This window comes from Vanessa cardui, chromosome 6 (genome assembly GCF_905220365.1).
Source record: "Vanessa cardui chromosome 6, ilVanCard2.1, whole genome shotgun sequence".
NCBI classification, from domain to species: domain Eukaryota; kingdom Metazoa; phylum Arthropoda; class Insecta; order Lepidoptera; family Nymphalidae; genus Vanessa; species Vanessa cardui.
Window position 1 is genome coordinate 1163615 of NC_061128.1, and position 20956 is coordinate 1184570.

Genomic DNA, 20956 nt, shown 5'->3' on the forward strand with positions numbered 1-20956 from the left:
TGCAGCGCCATCTTAATTTAAAAAAAATTAGGGACATTTTTTTATACACAAGTACTTACTTAGTACTTCTTACACTCAATTTAAAGTTTTAACAGCTAACCTAACTGAACTGTCAATAGTGTCAGTTCAAAAGTTAACGGCTTTGTTTAGTTTTCGAAGCTTATTATTCAACTGTTTTTTTGTTTATTTAATCGAACTTAAGTGTTCTAAATTTAAAATATTATATAATCATTTGTTAAAAATAATGTCTCAACAGCAGACGAAAAATTGTATAACGCTTCGGGGTTCAGCACAAATATTGTGTGAATATTTAAGTACGTTATGTTTTGCATTATTTGAACAATAACTGAACAATCTGTGTGATTTGAAATTTGTTATTTAATTAATACGTAATTATTATGCATACATATTTTTACAGATTTTGCCATAAATTCAGTACTATTTCAACGAGGTTTATATCCACCGGAAACGTTTAAGGCGGCTCAACAGTATGGAATTACTTTACTCCTTTCTGAAGATCCACAAATCAAGAATTTCCTTACTAATCTATTAACTCAAAGTGAAGGTAAATTCTTTAATATTTTATTATGTATATTAGCAACTTATGTTAACCATTATTAATTGATACTTTAGATTATTATTTATTTATCGTATTTTTTTTAAATTGAAATACTCTACTTACAAATATTACACTAATTATACATTGCTTAAATGTTACTATCAACTAAATTTATTTTTAACATAATATATACCAAATATTGGTTTGGATAAAATTTATAAAATACCTATTTATAGTATTTTGAACTACTTTAGTAAATATTGAATTTTTATTGCTTCCAGAATGGATATTAAACAAAAAAGTAAGTAAACTCTCTCTAGTAATATTAAATGTAGCCAATAAAGAAATATTGGAATGTTGGGATTTCAACGTCCAATATGAAGAAGGTGATGTAGCATTATCTAAGGAAAAAAATGAGACCGTCGGTAGTAAAGATTTGAAGAAAATTCAACAGGAAATAAGAGATGTTATGTTGCAAGTTGCGGCTACAATATCTTATTTACCGTTTCTAGATTGTAGATGTTCATTTGATGTTCTAGTACATGCTAAGACAGACTGTGACATACCAGAGAAATGGGCAGAAGCCGAGCCCGTCGCTATAGTTAATGCTCAAAATGTACAATTAAAAACATTTTCAACGAGTCTACATAAAATGGAAACAGTTGTTAGTTATAAACTTGTTGATTAGAATGTAGTCTGTGTATAGTACATAAGGTTTTGTAATTTTATTTTGGTAGTTTTCTTTAATATGGTTTTAAATAAAGGTCAAAGATTGAAACTAACTTCTTTAAGTGTGGCATAATTCGTCCTTTGTGCGTGATGAATTTAATAATTCAACAAATAGCCAAAACAACAGTTGGAAACAGCTGTCATAAATATTGTAATTATGGATATATTTTGATTACTGTTTTAAATATTCCATTTCAACTTTCAGATAGTTGATATTGAAGTAAAGATTTTCACTTGTAATAGTTTGGATAGTGTTAAGGGAATATATTATAATGTATAATGTGCAGCTACCATTTTTGTAGAGGTCTGCATTCAGTAAACTAGAATGGTTCATTGAAAGATTTGTTAGTCTGTAAATAAAACTGCTTGCAATTGTTTAGCAACCTATAGATATGTATGTAATATTTTATAAATGTATGTTGAAAATAATTTTAATTATATACTTTTTTAGGATTGCATGTTAATGATGCAAATGTTGCCAATTTATGGCACATTTGATTTAAGGCACAGTTCAATAGTGTTCATTCTAGATAACTTTTTACATAGTTAGTTATTTTTTGTTGGTCTATATCTATAACAGTAAAATAAACATGGTAGTCTAAATAGATGAGGCAAACGCATGCAAAAATGTTTACAAACTTAAGTCTCACAGTCAATAGGACTCAAGAACTATAGGTTTGATTTAAAAATTATTATTATCATGTTTGAAAAAGATGGCTTCTTTTTCTTGATTGATCAAACTGCTCAAATAATTTCCTGTATGTTATAACATACTAAACTTCATATAAAATGATATATTATAAGGTAAGACTCTCGTCTAAATGGGCTAAAAGATATAAAACAGTATCTACGAGGTTACATTTTGGAAGCATAATATATGACAGAAATGTTAGTATTCTTCTCTTGTCTTGGTTCTTTGGGGGTATTTTTTTTATGTTCAAGTTTTGTACAAAAGGTTTTCAATTATTCGGTATTATTATTAATTGTGCCTTTGTTTTAAATGCTATATTATCTAAACGCATTTGCAAAGTAAAATTTGATATGGTTACCAATTTAATTTTTATTTTATTTTTTCAGTATTTTAATGAATCATGTTCTTAAATTTTAATCTTTAACAATGTAGTTTGTGTTCAATGCAATCATAGTTCTCCAACTGTTGGGGAACCGAATGCTTATAAATGTAAAATCCCTCTTACATTATTCAATATGATTCACGTTTTGGAAAGGGTTGCTTCGTCAATGGTTTTAAATAGAAACATAAGATTCTAGTTTAATTATTATTTATGAACTGTGATAGTACAATAAGCGTAGATTTTGTATTTCAATTTGTAGTAGTAATTTAATCTAACTTAGTATTGATTGCATGGTAATATCGATTGCAAATATAGTTTGGAATGAAAACATCTTATTATTTACAAATTACTGCCCTCTTCTATAATATAATTAACAGAATAGTAATGACATTAATTCTAAGTAATTTCTACCAGGAATTCTGGGATTAAAATGCAACTTTACACGAAGTTCTGTGGTGTAAGGTTGGTGTATGGTGTAAATTTGTATCTAACTCGTGAAATGTTTAAAACCGACTTATGTATATTAATACACTATTTTAATATTTATGTATTTTGAGTGCTATAATAGAGGATCGTTTTCCACGGTGAGTTAAAAGTTTATCCTTACAGAAAAGCTGACTGGGAGTGTGGCTAGAAGAAATTGTTACTTATGTTACATAAAAATTCATAACTTTCTATAGCTGTTGTTAGAACTGTATTTATACAGTACTTACATATTTTACTAGTATATATTTTACTATATAGTACTTACATGTTTTTTGATGTATCGACTTATTATTCTTTACTGAAATTCTGAATGCAAAAATTTGATCTGCTATTTAATAATACTATGCTGCGTCGTTGGTCTTTAAGGTATCTTACAAAGTCTCAGATCCCGTGTACTTTATTTCTAACCGATCAGGTTAATCAGTTAATAGGCATTTCTGTTGAGAGATTCTGCAGCAGCCCATGGTCTGGAAGAGAAGCAGTATTTACGTTCCTTTTGTCTCGTAAAGAATGCAAGGTCGTTGGTTCTGCGCCTGGATTCTCTACATGTCTCATCAGATTTTGAGAGGGGTATAATAAGCTCCGCTCAGTTATTATGGTATCCGTTCATGTCGGCTTGGGATAAGAATACAGAAAACTTTTATGCTTGTAGACGAAGGCAAAGTATCTCAAGAAGATGGCTACCCACTTTTTTTTGCTTAAAAGTGGAATCAAAAGTTGATATTATTTTTCATTCATATTTATTATAACAAAGCACTTACGAAATAGCCTTTAAGAGTACAATAAATAATGTTTATTCAGCAAATAATACTGTACAAAAATTGTTAATACAACTTAACATTTTAGTAATGTGATAAGCCTTAATTATAAAGGAGGTCTTACTTTACTGTTTTTGTTAATAAGCCTCTGTAAAAAAATAAATTATGAAAAACTACTTGTGAAAAATCATATATAATCATGATCACGTATATTTGAAAAATCACAATTTTCTTTTGTAGTGTACCAAAATGTTGCATAAAATATAGTGTTAAGAATTCTTTGCTAAACTGCCAAAGCGTTTTGCTTTATCAATAATGTCGTTACAGACTTCATTCCAAAAGACCTAACTCCGATATATGTAGGTTACACTTTATTACATTGTTATTATATTACACAAAGAGCTAGAGCTAGCTACTTAAAGTGTTAAGTAAAATAATACAACCTTTTTTCTACATGTTTTGTAACGATCTGATTATAAAAAATGCCCATAATTATTCACTATAACCATAATTTTGAGTTTAATTTCGACAGATATATTTTTCAGATACTGATCTGTTAGTATATAATTTTTCCTTCCATGTCAGAAATATATGTGATTACGATTTCATTTTAATTCATTTTGTATAATATAAGTTAGGATATAATTTAAAAAGCCGATTATGTAATATTATTTCCTGTACATACGCAACTACAAACTAAAGTATATTTATATACAGACATCTATTAAAGGTTTATTTCCAATTAATTTGTATAAAATTAAAATCATAGTTAAAAGAATTCCAAAAATAATATCTACTATTTTAATGAAAAAAATATTCGAAAATGTTAGACAAAAAAAAATTCAACTATGATTTTATTTATACAAATTAATTTTAAATGAAATAAATGTACTGTCTTTTGCAATATTTCCCTAAATAAAAAAAATAAGTTTAAGCAGATCTCCCGTCTTCACCTAAAGGCCACGATCAAGGCACTATCAGCCTAATTTTCTTTCATAGATTCTTTCACACATTATAAATTATTTTTTAAATTTATTTACTCCAAATATTTTTGTGTTATATTGAGTTTTGAATGAAATGAACTTGTATTTTCAGCCTCAAAAAGTTGTATGTATTGACAAAGACTCATTACCATATTAAAGTTATGTGTCAATTAAGAAAATCTATCTAAAACAAAATAAAATCACGTATAGAACAACAACTTAGATGTAACATCGGCAAATTCAATTAAATCGATTACTGTCGATTTACACAACCAATAGAAATAGCTTCCTATCGCGCGACGGTACTCGTCGCTATAGATTCTCCCGTCACTTCAATGTGTCAAATCGACGAATATACTAGGTCACATGATATTGCAAGTTATTACGTTTATTTAACGATCATACTGGCATTAGAAATAAATAAATATTATATATAATATTTTGCGATGCGTACTTAATTTTGATGTGATCCGTTTTATGAACTTTACCGATGCTACATCTAAGTTGTGTCGTACCGTAAGTACTTAATTACAAGATTTCATCGTGACACGCCACAGATGCACAATTTTGATAAATTTTATTGTATCGGGAGCAGTACATTGTAATATGTGCGAACTGGCTCGATATTGATTTCTTGTTTGGGAAAAAATATAATAACTTCTTGAGGCTTACTGTACTATAAAGATGACGTATCAAAATTCTAATCGTTTTTTGTTGTCAAAACATTCAATGTTACTTCAAATTATATATACAATAAGTTTAAGAATCGTATACATTTAACTTTTACTAATTTCTCTGAATATTAAGCTAAACATATTTTAAATGCGGGAATGCTTTACAGTATAACTACTATATATTATCAACCAGATCGTTCCATTTCATCGTTTCGCTTTCTGACATTTACCAAAGTCGCTCTCCTAAACCTGGAAATAATAAGAAAAATATTTATGTAAATGAACTAAAATAACATCAACAAAAACGTAATATGGCACCAGGATTCCAATTTGTATTTTGTTAATATGTACATTTAACCAAAAACGGACTTTAAAAGCCATTTTATTAAAAAAAATAAGATTTCAGTAGTCAAGTAACATTTACAATGAATTTAAAATCTAAAATCACGAGTGATATTGAAGTATGACAATACTTTCTTAAATATACATACTTTGTGGCCATCATTTAAAAATAAAAATATGAGAATTGGCGCCAAAAAATAATTTACCCACTAAAATCTTATCCTTGTTTTAAATGATGAAATGCATAAAAATAATATTTTTTCATGCATGGTTATTTGCTAGTTATCTCACAACAAATACTTAGTAAGTTTTATTGATTGCAAACCCATAGACAATCCAAGCATGCTTCCCAAAACATTAGTGAAAGTGATGAAGCATTAGTATTATGATGTTAGAGAAATGAAAAAATGTAACTTCAACAAAAATATGTAAAAATGGAAAAGTGGTTACATTTTTCCACGTGATGAAATGAGTGCGGACAGCGAAGATTTAGGTGAATAACAAGAATAAAATTTTGAATAAAAATACATACCATTTTCCGTTTATTCCACAGTATTTTCAATTTCTAAGGATTAAGGAGAGTGCAAATGAAAAAAAAAAAACAAAATAAATTATCGCCTCTCTGTTAATTCCAACACTCATTCTTTTATTGTGATTTTGGTATATTTATTACATTAAATAACACTGCGTCTTAGTATTTGTTGTGAGACTACAAATTCATTAGGAGAAATGACGTCAAACACTGCAATAATGCTCCTGTCGCAACTAGGCTTTGTTTTAAAATTTGATAGAATTTTCTAGAACAATATAACGTCACTTAACCTCAATGTAATGCCCTATAATCCTCAAACTGAATTAAAATAAATAGTCCCTTTTCTAGTTTAATAACATAATATAAATAATGAACTTAAACAAGAACTTTATACAAAAATGAATTATTTAACTATAAAAATCGTGTAATGAATAAATAGGTTCGGTCCCACATAGCGAGTTGATTTGACGTAAGTACATTTAATATCTGAAAGTTAACAGAAAATTACATTTCGCTATATCCACAACCATCCTTCCAACATTCCACACTCGTATTAAAATTATACATACATTTATTTATATAGTCCTATCTAGGTTTTATGTATTAAAACTGCTATTTGACTAGGTGGAGTATAACGATTTTCTGTGTGTTTTAAATGGCTCTACTTTTGTTTTTACCTCGCTATATCAAAAACATAAAATAAATAGTTTTTGATGAGGCCGATACGCTCTGAAAACTTTTTATCACGTTAATATTGAGGCAATTCTTTTCTTCATAGATATCTTGGCATTATTTTATTTTTCGGATATTAATACTGTGACAAAAAGGTAACAAGTTCGTAATCTGATTTACTAGTCTATGGTTTCAGTTAAATTTTAAATGATAAACGAGTGGATATTTTCTTCATTAAAGGGTAATTAAAAATCTTATCCTAATAGATATGTACAAAACTTGCAAGTCTCTTTATCAGAATAATATTACCTACTATAATGAGTTATCAAACCTTAGAGTTAATAACAATATAAAAATCGCAAAATTACAAATATGTGTAAAATATTTACAACTTTGAATATAAAACGAAACAGTTTTTTTTTATTAATATAATGGGGTCATTAATTATGTTTGCGAGTTTTTCCTTAATAAATAAAAATCATTATAAAGGCTATTTCAATTGCCTATTTTCATAGTGTTTAGTAATAATTTAGTATTTGTGCTAGTAAAAATACTTAAAAATATAATCTCACTGGGCCAGCTATTTATATACAACATTTAAAAATTTCTAATGTAATTTAAAGCTTTCGCTAAAAAGTTTATTAATCAGTGGCAAAATAATGTTGAACGCATTAGTAATGGAACCTGCATGTCTTCTCGTCATAGGTGCGAGACACATGAGCTTCTAAAAAAAAAAAAAACAAAAATGGCCATGCAAACAGCTGGCCCTATTAACAAACGTTGCAATTTTAAAAACGCTCTAATATATTGAAGCATTTCGCTATTTTAGCTACAAAAATCTGTGGACTAAGAAAATATTATACTAATGCAATAAATAAAATTACTTTTTAATAGAAATAGGAATAAACGTGACTGGAAATAATTGCGTGACAGGAATATATTCTAAGTCCAACAGTGAGCAGTCATAGACATATATCACGGAATGTACAATGCGTATACTATTTTCGGACCAAAAAGGAGTGAATCAATTAGTTGTCTAGGATCTCTCTTTCGCGCGATTTTCTAACATTATTTATCTATCACATGCTATATGTCTATGACGCGGCGTGTCCGAACGGTGCTAAAATTTAAAATTGGAACGAGGTGGGTAATGCGCCGGCGCTACGCTGGCTAACAGTAGTAGGACGTTGAGAGGCCCAGTTTGCATGTGTAGGAATGATACATACTGCTCCTGTTCGACACGTCCTTGTTTTCGCACCGTTGCCCATTGAAGCCTTCCGGACATCTGGAATTAAGAAATCATTTATTAATATATAAATTACTTCAAATTTAACTGAAATATGCGTGGGACCTATTTTATTTATAATAATGTTTTCTTTGAAAATGTATATCTGTACTTACTTGCAAGCTTGTTCCTGAACAACTTCAAAAAATAAACAAGTGCCTCCGTTGAGACAATATGAGGCTGGGTCGGGCATTGGACATGGGGCACCAGGTGCTGTAAATAAAATATTAATTTTATTCAAGGCATGAAACATTTAGGATATTTAAGCTTTACATATTTTATCTAAACGCAAAACATAATATTTATACAATTCGCAGAGCAACTACTCTGCAAAGTTTATTCGGAGTTAAATATTAATACTCTGCCATGAATCCTAGTGTGATAATAATACAGGCAATTACCTTGCTCAATAGTTGGGACTACTATTTTATTTTTATTAAAAATTTAAGATCAGACGAACGGACAATTGTAGCTGTAAAATATAAGTTTATATAAATATTGCTCTCTAACGTCACATTTTGTTACACTTCATCGATTGTTGGTGTAAAGTTCCATTGACAAAAAACGAATAATGCCGATATTTATTAGAATACTCATATAATGTATATTCATCATGGGTAAGTCATTCTATCGGCCTTTATATCATTGTTTATTAACATTCTTGGAATATTCTGTGAACTGTTCCCGTATGTCAGTAAACTGAACCGGTATTTAGAGTTGGTAACAATAGCACATGATACCTTCTGGTTTCCAGTTACTACTAAAAGCTGTTAATCGACAGCTACTTTAGTTTTTATAGTTCGTTAGCATTTTAATTAATTATTTTATTTTATGCTACCGAATAAATAATTTATGCTCGTCCAAGTAATACAATATGACATAAATTATGGTAGTTACAATTTTTTATTTTTCAAAATTTTATAATAAAATTTAAAGAACCTATTTCCCACGTATATTCTAGAACAATTGTCCGATTACAAACTAACTAATTTTTAACCTTATAAGAATAAATAAATTAAAATATTTTTGCTCATGATATATTACGACCTATAAATTTGACTTACGTGTATCTGGAGCTGCTGTGACTTGTGGTAAGACGCTAACATTAGCACTGGCTATCGCTGGCGGTCCTACTGCACCTTGGGCCCTACACTCGTACGTCGCGGCGTCATCACGACGCGCATGCCTTATCACTAGTACCGAGCGCCTCCTGAAACATAAATCTTTACATAAAATTGACTGTTTACTTATGAAGCCCCAAAAAGTTTTATTAGATATTTCCACATTTACTTCCAAATTATTTGGACAAGCTCTAGTAATATTATAATATCATTTTGATTTTCAAACCAAAACTAAGAAGCTAATGAGTAATTGTTACTTCATTCTGAAATGATTATCAAACAAACACAGTCTGTTATTTGTTTCTGTTAAATTACTAATCAGAAGTCAGACATCTGGTGATGTTGTTTAATATGCTTCATCAGCAAACGACCCGTGAAATAGCTGTTCGTATCACTTCATTATAATTATCCCATACAATTATCGTTTCGCTCTACCCCTTTATGAATAAGGACCATTTTGGATCCAGAAAGATCTATATCACCTTAGGTCAATGACAGTCTGTGTCTGCTATTAATGCAACGTAATCTGTTTGCTGTAATTGACCGTTGCACATTCCTAATATAAGCACCATGTGAACATTGTCTCATTGTTAGTATTGCACCACGACAATTTCGTTTTAGATCAAGATCAACGGCTTATTATAGACAAATGAATTAGGTCATTACAATAGATATGACGGAATTTTGTGCAGTTTTTCCTAGAAAACAGCTTGCTCTAGATTGTTTTATGAACTCAAAAAATAAAACGTGATTCATTCTCCGATGAGTAAACAGTTTTAGATGGAAATTCGATGATATTGGTAAATTAAGAGGATAACGATGTGTTTAGTAGTGAAAATTTTCTGGTAAGAATAATTGCTTGAAGGTCTAGTACTTTTAAACTACACATGTGTATATATATTATTTATGCATGTGGATCATTATAAGAGCTTTCGAATAAACTTATTATAAACAAAGTGAATGTAATCTACCACGGTAAGTAAAAGATTTTCTAATATCAGACTCCAGAATTAATTATATTTCCTCGATCATTTTAACGTCATCATCTTTTTTATAGCATACCGCTTCATTATTACATTTTGATACTTTATTATCTGAATTAAATTCTATTCATTTTGGATTCGGGTAGATTAAAACAGGACTTTGATATCGATGTATTCTATCGACTTAATTGTGTTGTTGAGTTAGTTGCGTACCTGTAATTTTGCACCCGGAATCTTCTTAAAGCGATATCGGCAACGGGCTTGCCATCCTTGTACCAAGATATATGCGGTGGTGGACGGGCGCTTGCTCGACACTCGAGCCGCACCCGTTTTCCCTGCATTGCCAGCACCGACTGCATTGGTTCTATTCTTGCTGGACTACCTGTTAAGAGTGAATTTTTACTTAGTTAATGACTTAGAAGATGTATCAATAATTTCTTAGATTTTTTTCTATTTAGACCAAAGGACGATGCATATCAAGTCTTGTACAATATTCAAGTTGGGTGTAACAGCATTTCTGTTTAAAATTATAAAAAAGTGTGAATTATTTGTTGTAATAGTATATGATCCGATTACGTCGACTTCATTTCATTAAATCTCAGTTTTAGGTGCTTTGTATATTTAGCCTTGTAAATTAGTTAGTCTTAAGCGTCACGTTTTATACGATTATTTATCCGAATTCTCAGAAAACATTTCAGAAGAAAAAGTACGTTTATTTATCACTTTCAGTATGTACCCATTGTTTACCTTCACTTGCCAAAACCAAAATGCCGTCACTAAATCTAAAGAAAATATACTACCGTGCGTAGTACGAGAAAATTTCCACTTTCGTTTCTCACCTCGCACTTAAAAGTCGCCTTCAAAAGCCCCGAACTAAAAATAATTCCCTGTCATTAGGCCAATGGCCTTATTATTTCATCTGACGAGTAACATATGTAAGAACCGAAATAACCTGTATTATCTAAGCAGGAGTCATTGGACATGCCATCCTGGGCGACAAAAATTTTGGCTTCGTTTCAGTGTATGAAAACGAAGAAAATTAAGGGTTTTATTTAATTGTCAATTTATTAAAAATTTTAATAGTGCCTAGGTGTCTAGTATTTTATATTAAATGTGTCATTTATTTCAATTTATATGCCATTTATTTTAATAATTTAATCATCGAATTTATAGTTCCATTAAGCACTGACGGCAATACTAGTTTTTATTTCGTTATATATTACTTTATCGTTATAAGGGTTTATCTCCTAGATAAACCCTTATAACGATTAAGTTCTTAATAAATGAAATTAATTCCCAGTACATAATATAAATACATAATATTTACAGTAAGCGAAATACATTTTGGCTATAATTTGTTTGAGTAGAGGTGCTTAAAAAAGCAATATAAATGTATATTTCAATTAAAAATAAAAAAGATTAAACGGAAAGTTTCCATTTCAATATTTTTTCTACAATATACCAAAATGCCTATTTTATATGGAATAAATGAAGCTTGGAATGATATTTCCCACACATTTCAATTCATGAAAAGTTTGCTAACTCATAGATAACGCCTACATAAAGAGAGTTAAAGGTCAAAATAGTTAGTTCAATGCCAATTATATGACGTAAGCCCATTGAGGCTGTACTACGATACGTCCATTCATAACTACCTCTAAAACAGAATTTCTTCCCTTGCCAATACTATCGCCTACGTATGACGTAGATAAAAATATGAATGAAATTCCGTAATCGTTTTGGTATACGAAATACTGAGGCGATGAAAGTTTGCGTGTTTTATGTGCTCCGGAAACAACGTATACAAATAATAATATATAGTATGTCGGTATATACGATTTCAGATAAGGTGTTTTAAAAAGTTTCTTCATCTTCAAATAACAATGTGAGGACAAAAGAATGAATATGTTGTATTGTAAGACAAAAAATGAAATCTTAAACATTCGAAAATCTCTAACATAAATTTGACTGAAATATTATCCAATTGTCCAATAAATTATGCCAGAAAAATAAGCTTATTAGTCAATCGAAGTTGACATTTTCATTTGTAACATTTAAGTACTCCTTCATTACGCATGGGCGATCTGTTTCATCATGCGGTGAAAAATTTACTCAAGATTTTTGGAAGCCAATTATCTCGCAGTTGTCATCAGGCAACTCGTCACGCCATTATAAATAGATGCTACATCCTGAGCGGAAACCAAATTGGTACGAGCAGGTAACCTGGACGACGTCCAAGATCATTCGTAACACGATTAAGGACTGGCGACTGTCATTCAGAGATTCGATATTTTCGGTGAAGTTTTAGAATAATTGCCGTGAGTACGTTCACTAATTACGTACATCAATTTATGTGGCGACGAACTCTTGGTAATGTATGATGTCACTTGAGTTGGCACATAAGATTTGTTTTCGTATATAACGAAATTCAAAAAACTTGACTTTCACGACTATCTAGCTATAATGACACAAATGTTAGATGGTCAAGAAAAATCCTATAACGGGTGTTTTCACAAATGTGTCTCCCCCAAACTGAATTGGAGCATCGTTTTAGAGTTATAATCCTCTCTAACAGCAATCCACATATCCCAAGTGTATAATAATTTTGAACAAATGGTTTTTTTCCTTTGAGTAGATTATCTACTACAAAGCATTCTAAAGTATTTGTTGTAACTGACTTCAAAGTCGGAATAAATATTCGTTTTAAATATAAAAAGGTGATTATTATTTTCAAGCAAAAACTTGGTATAATATATTAATTTAAATAATTATAATTCCCTACGTTTTCATGCTACTAGCCTAAATTACATTTACACCAGACGTAATCTTTATTGTTATGCAAATAACAGTGATAAAATTTACTCGAAATAACTTAATGTTTCTAAAGCAGTCAATGGATCTTGATTGCGCAGACGTTTTATATTAAAGAATCATAACTTTAATTCTAAAATGTATTATGTACAGAAGATATACCAAAATGAACAAAGTCCAAGACTTAATTCATTTTGGTTCTCTAACATCACGTGTTAGATATTTAAGTTTTAAGGAAAATAATGGGCAAGAAGTTAGTGTTTACTATTAGATACACATTATAGTATGAGATTATGCTTTCATGAAAAATTTAAATATCTGTGGAGTGTTAAATTCGAATACTTTTTAAGTATACAAAATCATATCAAATAAACTATTCTTAAAATTTAAAAATCTGATCAATTATGTCTACAACCTTAACTCATTGGAGTATTTGAATTACCAATATATTTGAAATACACTAGCCCAAAAAATACTTTATTGGAAATTGTTCTATCGCCAAAGTTTAACAGTCATGGACAGACAAGGAAATAGAGGCCTCCTAATTTTTTCACCTACACTCTTACTAAATGTCTGTAAGGCACTGCAAGAAGTACATTGAAAAACTCCTACTGGCTGTTCTTAAGTCGTCGATGCGCTAACCATTCGACTTAAGATCGAATACACTTGTGCTCGTAATTACATAATAACACTCAGTCACCCTTCAAACTGGACTACGGCAGTACAGAGCATTGATATTTGGCTGTTGATTAATTGAGTGGGTGGTACCCAATTCGACAGGCCTGCAAATGTATCGACATTTATTGTAAAAATTGTCAATTTTGAGTATTTTGAAAATTCCATGTGTTACATATACGACATGTTTCTATATTGTATTAATAGGAGATATATTATAAAATATATAAAGGGTAATCGTGGTTGAAAACGTAGATGGCGCTAGTGAGTTGAAATATAAATATCCCAGTAGCAATTAAAGACAGACGGTCGGGAAGATTGAAAATAAACTAACGTTACTCGGTTCGTTTGAACATTTGTTGCTATAAGAAGTGTCTATTGTTTACGATCTTTAAATGAAAATAAATTGTATCGAATAAGTGGATTTCTTTTTAGATCTTTTATACAATCTGTTTATAATGCTCTCTTAGCATAGACAAAGTCTTCTAAATATATGATTTAAGCCGCTATACTTCATTTTTAAAAGTGTTACATTGAAATGTCAAAATTATTTGAACTTATTTCGATAGCATGTCTGTTGATGGTCTTAAATGTTCCTTTTAAGCATTTCATACAGACGAAATAAATGAATGAAGGTACTGAAGATTATGGAATAGTGTAAAATTATTACATAATCAAATATGTAGACAAATCAACAACCAGATTTTTAACGAGTAACTTTATTTAAATCAACAGTCATTTGATTTTTAATTATTTTGGTGGTATTTAACATCTTGTACTATATTGTTCATATACAATATATTATACGATCTTCATATTATTACATAAATCCCCTAATTTATTACTCCGCGAATGATGATTCAGAGAATCTTGCAAGCAATATATTTTACAAATTAGTGTAACAGAATTTTCCTTCAGTTTTCTTGCGCTATGATTAAACCTCAGCTAAATCATTTATTAGTATCTTAGATTCCATATAAGTAATTTACCACAAGTTTAGACTTAAGTCATAATTGAAAATAGACATTTTTGATACTTTTTAAACTTGAAACAGCGGAATTAGCTTCAAGTTCTTATTAAATCACCATACACCGACCAATAAATCATTGCCAAAACCATAATAAAGACAGTCGGTCCGAAATCGCGGATCGCGTACAAAGACCGATTAAAAGCCGTACGCCGGTCGAGGCTGAGCGCTATACCAGTTTGTTTACGCTACGTAGTAGCGGGTCGCGGGGGCAGGGGGGAATTCTACTACTACGCCCGATGGTTTCGTTTTTTTACCGCATTCGGGTTACCTTTTGATTCGCTCACTTTTTTCGTTATCGCCCAGTTTGGTGCTGGCGACTCCATAAACAGTTATACTTGAGAGGCAACCCCGCTGAATTGTTTTTAAACGACGTTGGCTGCGCGGTGTGCGTGCACAGACGTGTATAATGCGTTCGGGGAAATCAGGTGCGGTTTACTTAATCCGATATTTGTGTCTGTATTGATACACAATTTTGGGATAACTTTTAGGGTACTGCATTCGGAAACCCATACACGTGCGGGTCTTTATGCAATTTAATTTTCTTTAATAAAGTAAAAAATATGACAATAAATATAGATGTCAATATCGCATTACCAAAAAAATTACAGTTAAGTTTGTAATTTTTTATCAAATTAAATCTTTTGAATATATTTTTATCTCGTAATTTTTTCCTATGTTATAAACATATTTTTGCTACAAAATCTTTTTTCATTTCCAAATTTTATATTTAAAACATTTGGTCGGTTCACACGAATACGTTACAAAAACAAAAACTCTTTTATATCAATACTAAAATTCTTTTACTCTTTTACCATTACACACATAATTTTTGCAACAATTATTATACTTAATACTAAATTAAATCCATAGTAAATGTAATTTTTAATTTTACTTTATAATAAATATAATGACTTCTAAGATTACCATTATATTATAAACACAATTAAAGAATGAAATAAATATTTAACGCGAGTCTTTTGAAGTCTACAGAACTACATAACAATATTCAATCAATCTAAAAGGAATTCGATTTTGAATTTCACCGCACGTTAATCATGCGAGCGGTCTGCAGTCGGCAAAATCAATACGATCTTTTGTTCGTCCCCACATGGCTCGCTACGATAAGCGCATCGCAATATCCCATTCCGTCTGAAGACAGTAAAAGTAACCATTTATTTGTTTTTCTCTTTTCTGTTATGTCTAAATTCAGACTTTCCTTATTCCACGTAGTCATGACGATAAAAACGTTCACGTTTGCTGGATTAACTCGACTTCGCAGGTATTCGTGAAAATTTTAGATTTATTTGACGTTTTGGTGCAATTTTAAAAACAAATGCACTAAAGCACCGTTTAAGTGACTTCATAGACTTATTATTTTAATTTTCGGAATAGGTTTTGTTTAAACATAATAATGAATTGATCTGTAATAATTTCAATCGTTACAAGTGTAATACATCCCTTTTTTAAGACAGTTACCTAAATTATATATAAAATAATTTCTTGAGCTAAGCGTCAAGAAATATTCGAGTGGACAGATGAATTTAAAATAAGCAGGTATAACACCAATAATAACTTATTTTCCGTTTGCAATTATTGTTACTACTCAAGTGCAATAAAGCTTCTAACTTTTTCATTAAATTAAAAACATATTTAAACGGCTTTTGCATGTAAATGTGAATTCTTCGCATGGTCTTGCGAATTCAAAGAGACAATTATGACCTATCAAATTTAGTATGAAACGTGAAACATTCAATGTTAACTACTCGCTTCGGGCTGTGTTTAAATATTTATAGGGCATGCGTGGTAGCGATGTTTGAAATAATTCGATTATTCGATGAAAAAAAATATATTAAAAAGTTCAAGCACCTAAATGCGAAAGAAGAATAAATTAGCTTCAAATACTCCTAGTCTTATTTATTTTTTATATTATAATTTCTTTGAAATGGTGGAGAAATAATTGTTTTACAAACCGAAAAATGTCTGGCAGATGTTAATACATATTTTTTTTATTTATACGGGATTAGATCGTGATTCAGGTGGCATTATGCACAGAAATTGGATTCCAGTAATTTTTCGCAAAAGTTGCGTGATAGACGGGACGTTAGCCGTTTTAGGAAATATTTTAAGAGTTCGATGACTTTTGTTTAGAGGTCGTGGCCGTTGCTATGCCCAATTTTGCAGGATGAAAGTTATTTAAAAAATTACATATAATACCATCGCTCAGTCGTTATGCCAAAAAAAATAAGTGTCAAAATTGGGCGGAGGTAACACGTGGTTTATTAACATAGGTGTTGATTACCAACTGTAATAAAATATTTCAATAAAATAGTAGGTACATATTCGATCATCCGTGGCGTTATTGAAAAGAAAGACATGTTGTCACCTGGACTTTTTTAATGAAATACAACCCACGACGCTGGTAAGTGTAATTAATGTTTATTTATATATGTGCAAAACGTACGAACAGATGTCAATGATTTTCGTCAGGGTTTACGGAAAGTCCCAGCAAATATAAGCAGTGTGTTTGAATCAGGTAAAATGTAATACTATTTTCCTCCCTAAAAGTAACTGTCTATCGTACAAAAGATTTGGAGAATTACAACCCTTGTAACACACATATCATTATTGTAAGTAACAATTGTATGTCGTATTAAAACAAATTTAAAATGGAGCTATTCAAATTATGTCATCTGTAAACAAACATAAGGCGGCGAAGAAATCAAAAGGACCGAAGTATTTTCAAAGCATACAGCAACAATTGTTACTGAAAGACAATTTTATACACAACTTACGCCTATTTGCACAGCGATTGATCACAAAACGAAAGCTACCGTTTGTTTAATTTCCCGATACTAAAATGGATTGGGCATATTATAATAAGCGAGATGATGATATAGATGAAGCAAAAGAAAGAGAGGGATAGAATATAGAAACACTTGAGACCACAGCGGTCCGTGATGAAAGAACGAGCGGAATACCAATGAGGTGGTGTGACAATGCTAAGGAATCCACACAACAAGTGGGTTAAAAGGTGACTCTTACATGTATTACTGTAATTAGAGGTATGTTGGCATAATGCAAATGGAGATGGCGATTCCATTATGCGGAGAGGAATTTTCGAATAAATATCGACAATGGAATGCAATCCAATTCATTGTACTGTTAGATGCACTCATGATCACTAGCCTGTGGCATTGTACTATTTTGTGATACTAGTATTTAGTAAACATCATAGGAGTAATAATGTTTTTAAATCATTTTAATTATATATTAAAACTATAAAAAATTTAAGTGTCCAAAATTATATTATATGTTAATTTTGAAGCCTATTTGAATAAATATGATTGTACTTAATAACAATTTTGAGAGTTAAAAGCAAGTGTTAATAAATAAATTATTAGAAAGAACAGTTGTTTTTTTTTTTTTTAAATAAAAAAGTCTACTGTAAATTCAAATGAAAGCATATCCCTTAATCACATTTAAATGTAGACGGTTCCTTTAAATTCGGCCCACATGCAGTGGCGGTATTTGTCGCTGGTCTTAAATCGATACGATCGCTTTAATTGTGGTCCGATTAACGTCGATTATGGTCATCGCAAAAACAAACGAAAACTGTGTAATTAGACCCCTCCGTCTGTTACCGTTCGGAAATATTTTAATTACTAAGTCAATGTGACTGCAAGAAGTATCTGATGGTAAAAGTTTAGCTGAATGTGCTATTTGCTGAATTGAAATGATGGTGATGGCTCGCAATTTGGTGTTTATTATATTTAAATACTAAAAGCAACATCCAAGTCACGCTTTTATAGTATGATTACTAAAACTTTAAGACTGCCTACTAATTAGTAGTTTCAGCATTCAAATTTTCTAGAGAGGGTTTTATGATTAGAAAATATTACTAGATTTAGGCAGGTCGTATAGCTTTTTTGCCGCAGATAGTACGTAAATCCGTTTGTTTTGCTCTTGATCACTTTCCGGTGATATTGTCCTATCTGATCAGGAAATGTAAGATCGGATTGCCGTAGCCAATATTTGACCAGGTAGATGATATAAATGAATTTGATAGATCCTTATGATTATATTTTTTTATAATTATTAATGTCTTCATAAACGAACTACTAAAACACAGTGTAAGATTCTTAATTACATTCGAGTCCAGCCAAATTTAATGTAATCGTTTTGATGGATGAAAACAAATGCATATTACAAAACGATCTTCAATTAATGGTAGTCGTTGTCTTCCCTCAACATTTTATCAAAGTTCGCGCCGACGGAATGACGTTGATGATCTTAGGTGCATAGCTTCATGCATACAAGGGAATTTATCCACGACACCGAGGCGTTGCGAATCGAATACAAAGTCTGATGAAAACGAAAGCCTAATACGAATTGCATACAAACATCGACTACTGTAATTTATGGTGTCAACTGCACCTGCTTGGTAATGACTGAGAAGGTCATTTATACGATTTAAATCTTAATTACTTCATTGTCATTTTAGACTTCTAGTGTAGTTGTTTCTGATGTTTGATTTGTGTGACTTTTTGTTATGTTAGTTCAATTTATATAGAATTTCATTTATTTTGATATGTTGTACAATATTTTATAACGTCATTATTTATCGTAAAATTATGTTATATTTACTTTTAAAATTTAACTCTATTGAACATTATTTTGTCATAAATCAGTCTTCAGTTCCGATTTCAAGTGGTTAAAAGGAGGTTAATCGTAATTTATATAACCTCTTTTACTTTCAGTGTCTAACCGATCTAGGTTGTTTTCTAAATTCAAATGATTGTGTTCTCATTATCTTAAAATCATTTTTCTTCTGTAAAATTACTGTGAGATATTTCGCGCTATAAGGCACTAAACAAAATAAGGATCATTGCGCATTTTAAATACGATCATATGCATGTATTAATGGTAGTTTTAACGTACCTACTAACACAAACAAAACGTTTTATCCTAAACATGTTATCTCCGAACTCTTAAATCAAAGATTAGGATCTTTGGGAGCAGACAAAACAAAACATGCAAAAAGCAATGGACAATAAAATTAAGATACTGTTAACGCAAAAAGAAATCAGCTAGCCTTGTCGGCAGCGCCGCCGTCCGAAAACTTGGGAATTCTTTGGGTTATAAATTATAGTTTTCATTAAAACTGTTTGTTTAATTAAGCGTATCACCATATACTAATTGACGTATTATCTCATTAAAATAAATATTAAGAATATTAAAATTTTTAATACATTTCACAATTTTTGATCTTACTTATTATTATATTATATAGAAATATTTGAAATGATTATTTAAAACAGTTTTAATGAGCAAAGAATAAACTTTCAGTGTGGGTGTGTAATTTAATAAAAATAATAGGGTCGCGCAAATCGACCGAATGCAAATTTTTCCAACCCGAAAAATTTAAACTTTCGCCGGCTTTTTTCGACATCTCATTGTTTTTGCGGAGCATTTACGGAATTCAACCATTTACATAAATACCGAGGTCTTTGTACAGCGTCGCAGGCGCCGACGACCGATGGGTCGCATTCACACGGTGCCTTGGAAATGGTGATCACGTTTACTTTTAGGGTTCTCTCAGGCATCCCATCTTGTCACTCGTTAACTTAGTCAACGAGGGCCTACCGGAACATTAGTTGAACTCGTTCTTATCTAAGTTATAGCATTTAATATTTATTTATAATTGATAATCTCCTAATGGTCATTCCAAGTAGAAAAATAATCGAAAGTATACAAAATGTATACGCACTTTTAAATCGCAATATAAATATAGGATTAAATTAATGAAAAGCTTAAATCAGGGTCAAAATTGATACCAAGCAGTATTAATAATAAAATCAGTAAGATAACCCTGTTTTACTCATTACATTATAAATGTTAGTATGACAATTGATTTCAGTGAAATCATTATTTATACTACATGATCAAAGAACTATAACTTCAGCTTTTTATCAGATATAATATATAATTTTATTGTTTTATAATTGTCAGCTCTTAATACAGAAGCAAAGAAGAGTAGGTTCGCTATAATAGTTATTGGTATTTTTTTTGTATCAAATCAGAAAATCGAAGGTGCAAATTACGTGCTAGGGTTTATTAAACTCTTTATGTGTATTTGCATAGATTAGAAATTATATAAATAAATGTAATTTGTATATTTATAACTTTTATAGCTACTCTAAACAAAAATCTAATTGGATGTGTTTCTGTAATCTCAATACAATC

The 20956-nt window shown here is 30.4% G+C and overlaps 2 protein-coding genes across 3 annotated transcripts in view; one reads left to right on the forward strand and one right to left on the reverse strand.

Moving 5' to 3' along the window:
* The first annotated feature begins 125 nt into the window (after positions 1 to 125).
* On the forward strand, positions 126 to 1399 carry LOC124530368 (mitotic spindle assembly checkpoint protein MAD2A). Its single transcript, XM_047104515.1, has 3 exons — positions 126 to 314; positions 419 to 565; positions 841 to 1399. Exons 1-3 carry the CDS (start codon positions 245 to 247, stop codon positions 1245 to 1247), a joined length of 624 nt encoding a protein of 207 aa, XP_046960471.1. The 5' UTR covers positions 126 to 244; the 3' UTR covers positions 1248 to 1399.
* A 2182-nt stretch (positions 1400 to 3581) lies between these two features.
* LOC124530526 (protein vein) overlaps positions 3582 to 20956 on the reverse strand; it is a 67206-nt gene continuing 49831 nt past the window's right edge. Inside the window, exons 2-6 of one of the 2 annotated variants that reach the window (XM_047104715.1) lie at positions 10411 to 10579; positions 9158 to 9303; positions 8210 to 8306; positions 8035 to 8093; positions 3582 to 5511 (exon numbers count right to left, since the gene is read on the reverse strand). In XM_047104715.1, the coding sequence (XP_046960671.1) occupies positions 5489 to 5511; positions 8035 to 8093; positions 8210 to 8306; positions 9158 to 9303; positions 10411 to 10579 (494 nt within the window). In that variant the 3' untranslated portion in view covers positions 3582 to 5488. Of the gene's footprint in view, positions 5512 to 6211; positions 8094 to 8209; positions 8307 to 9157; positions 9304 to 10410; positions 10580 to 20956 lie in introns of those variants that run through there. The other variant, XM_047104714.1, reaches the window with a different exon arrangement.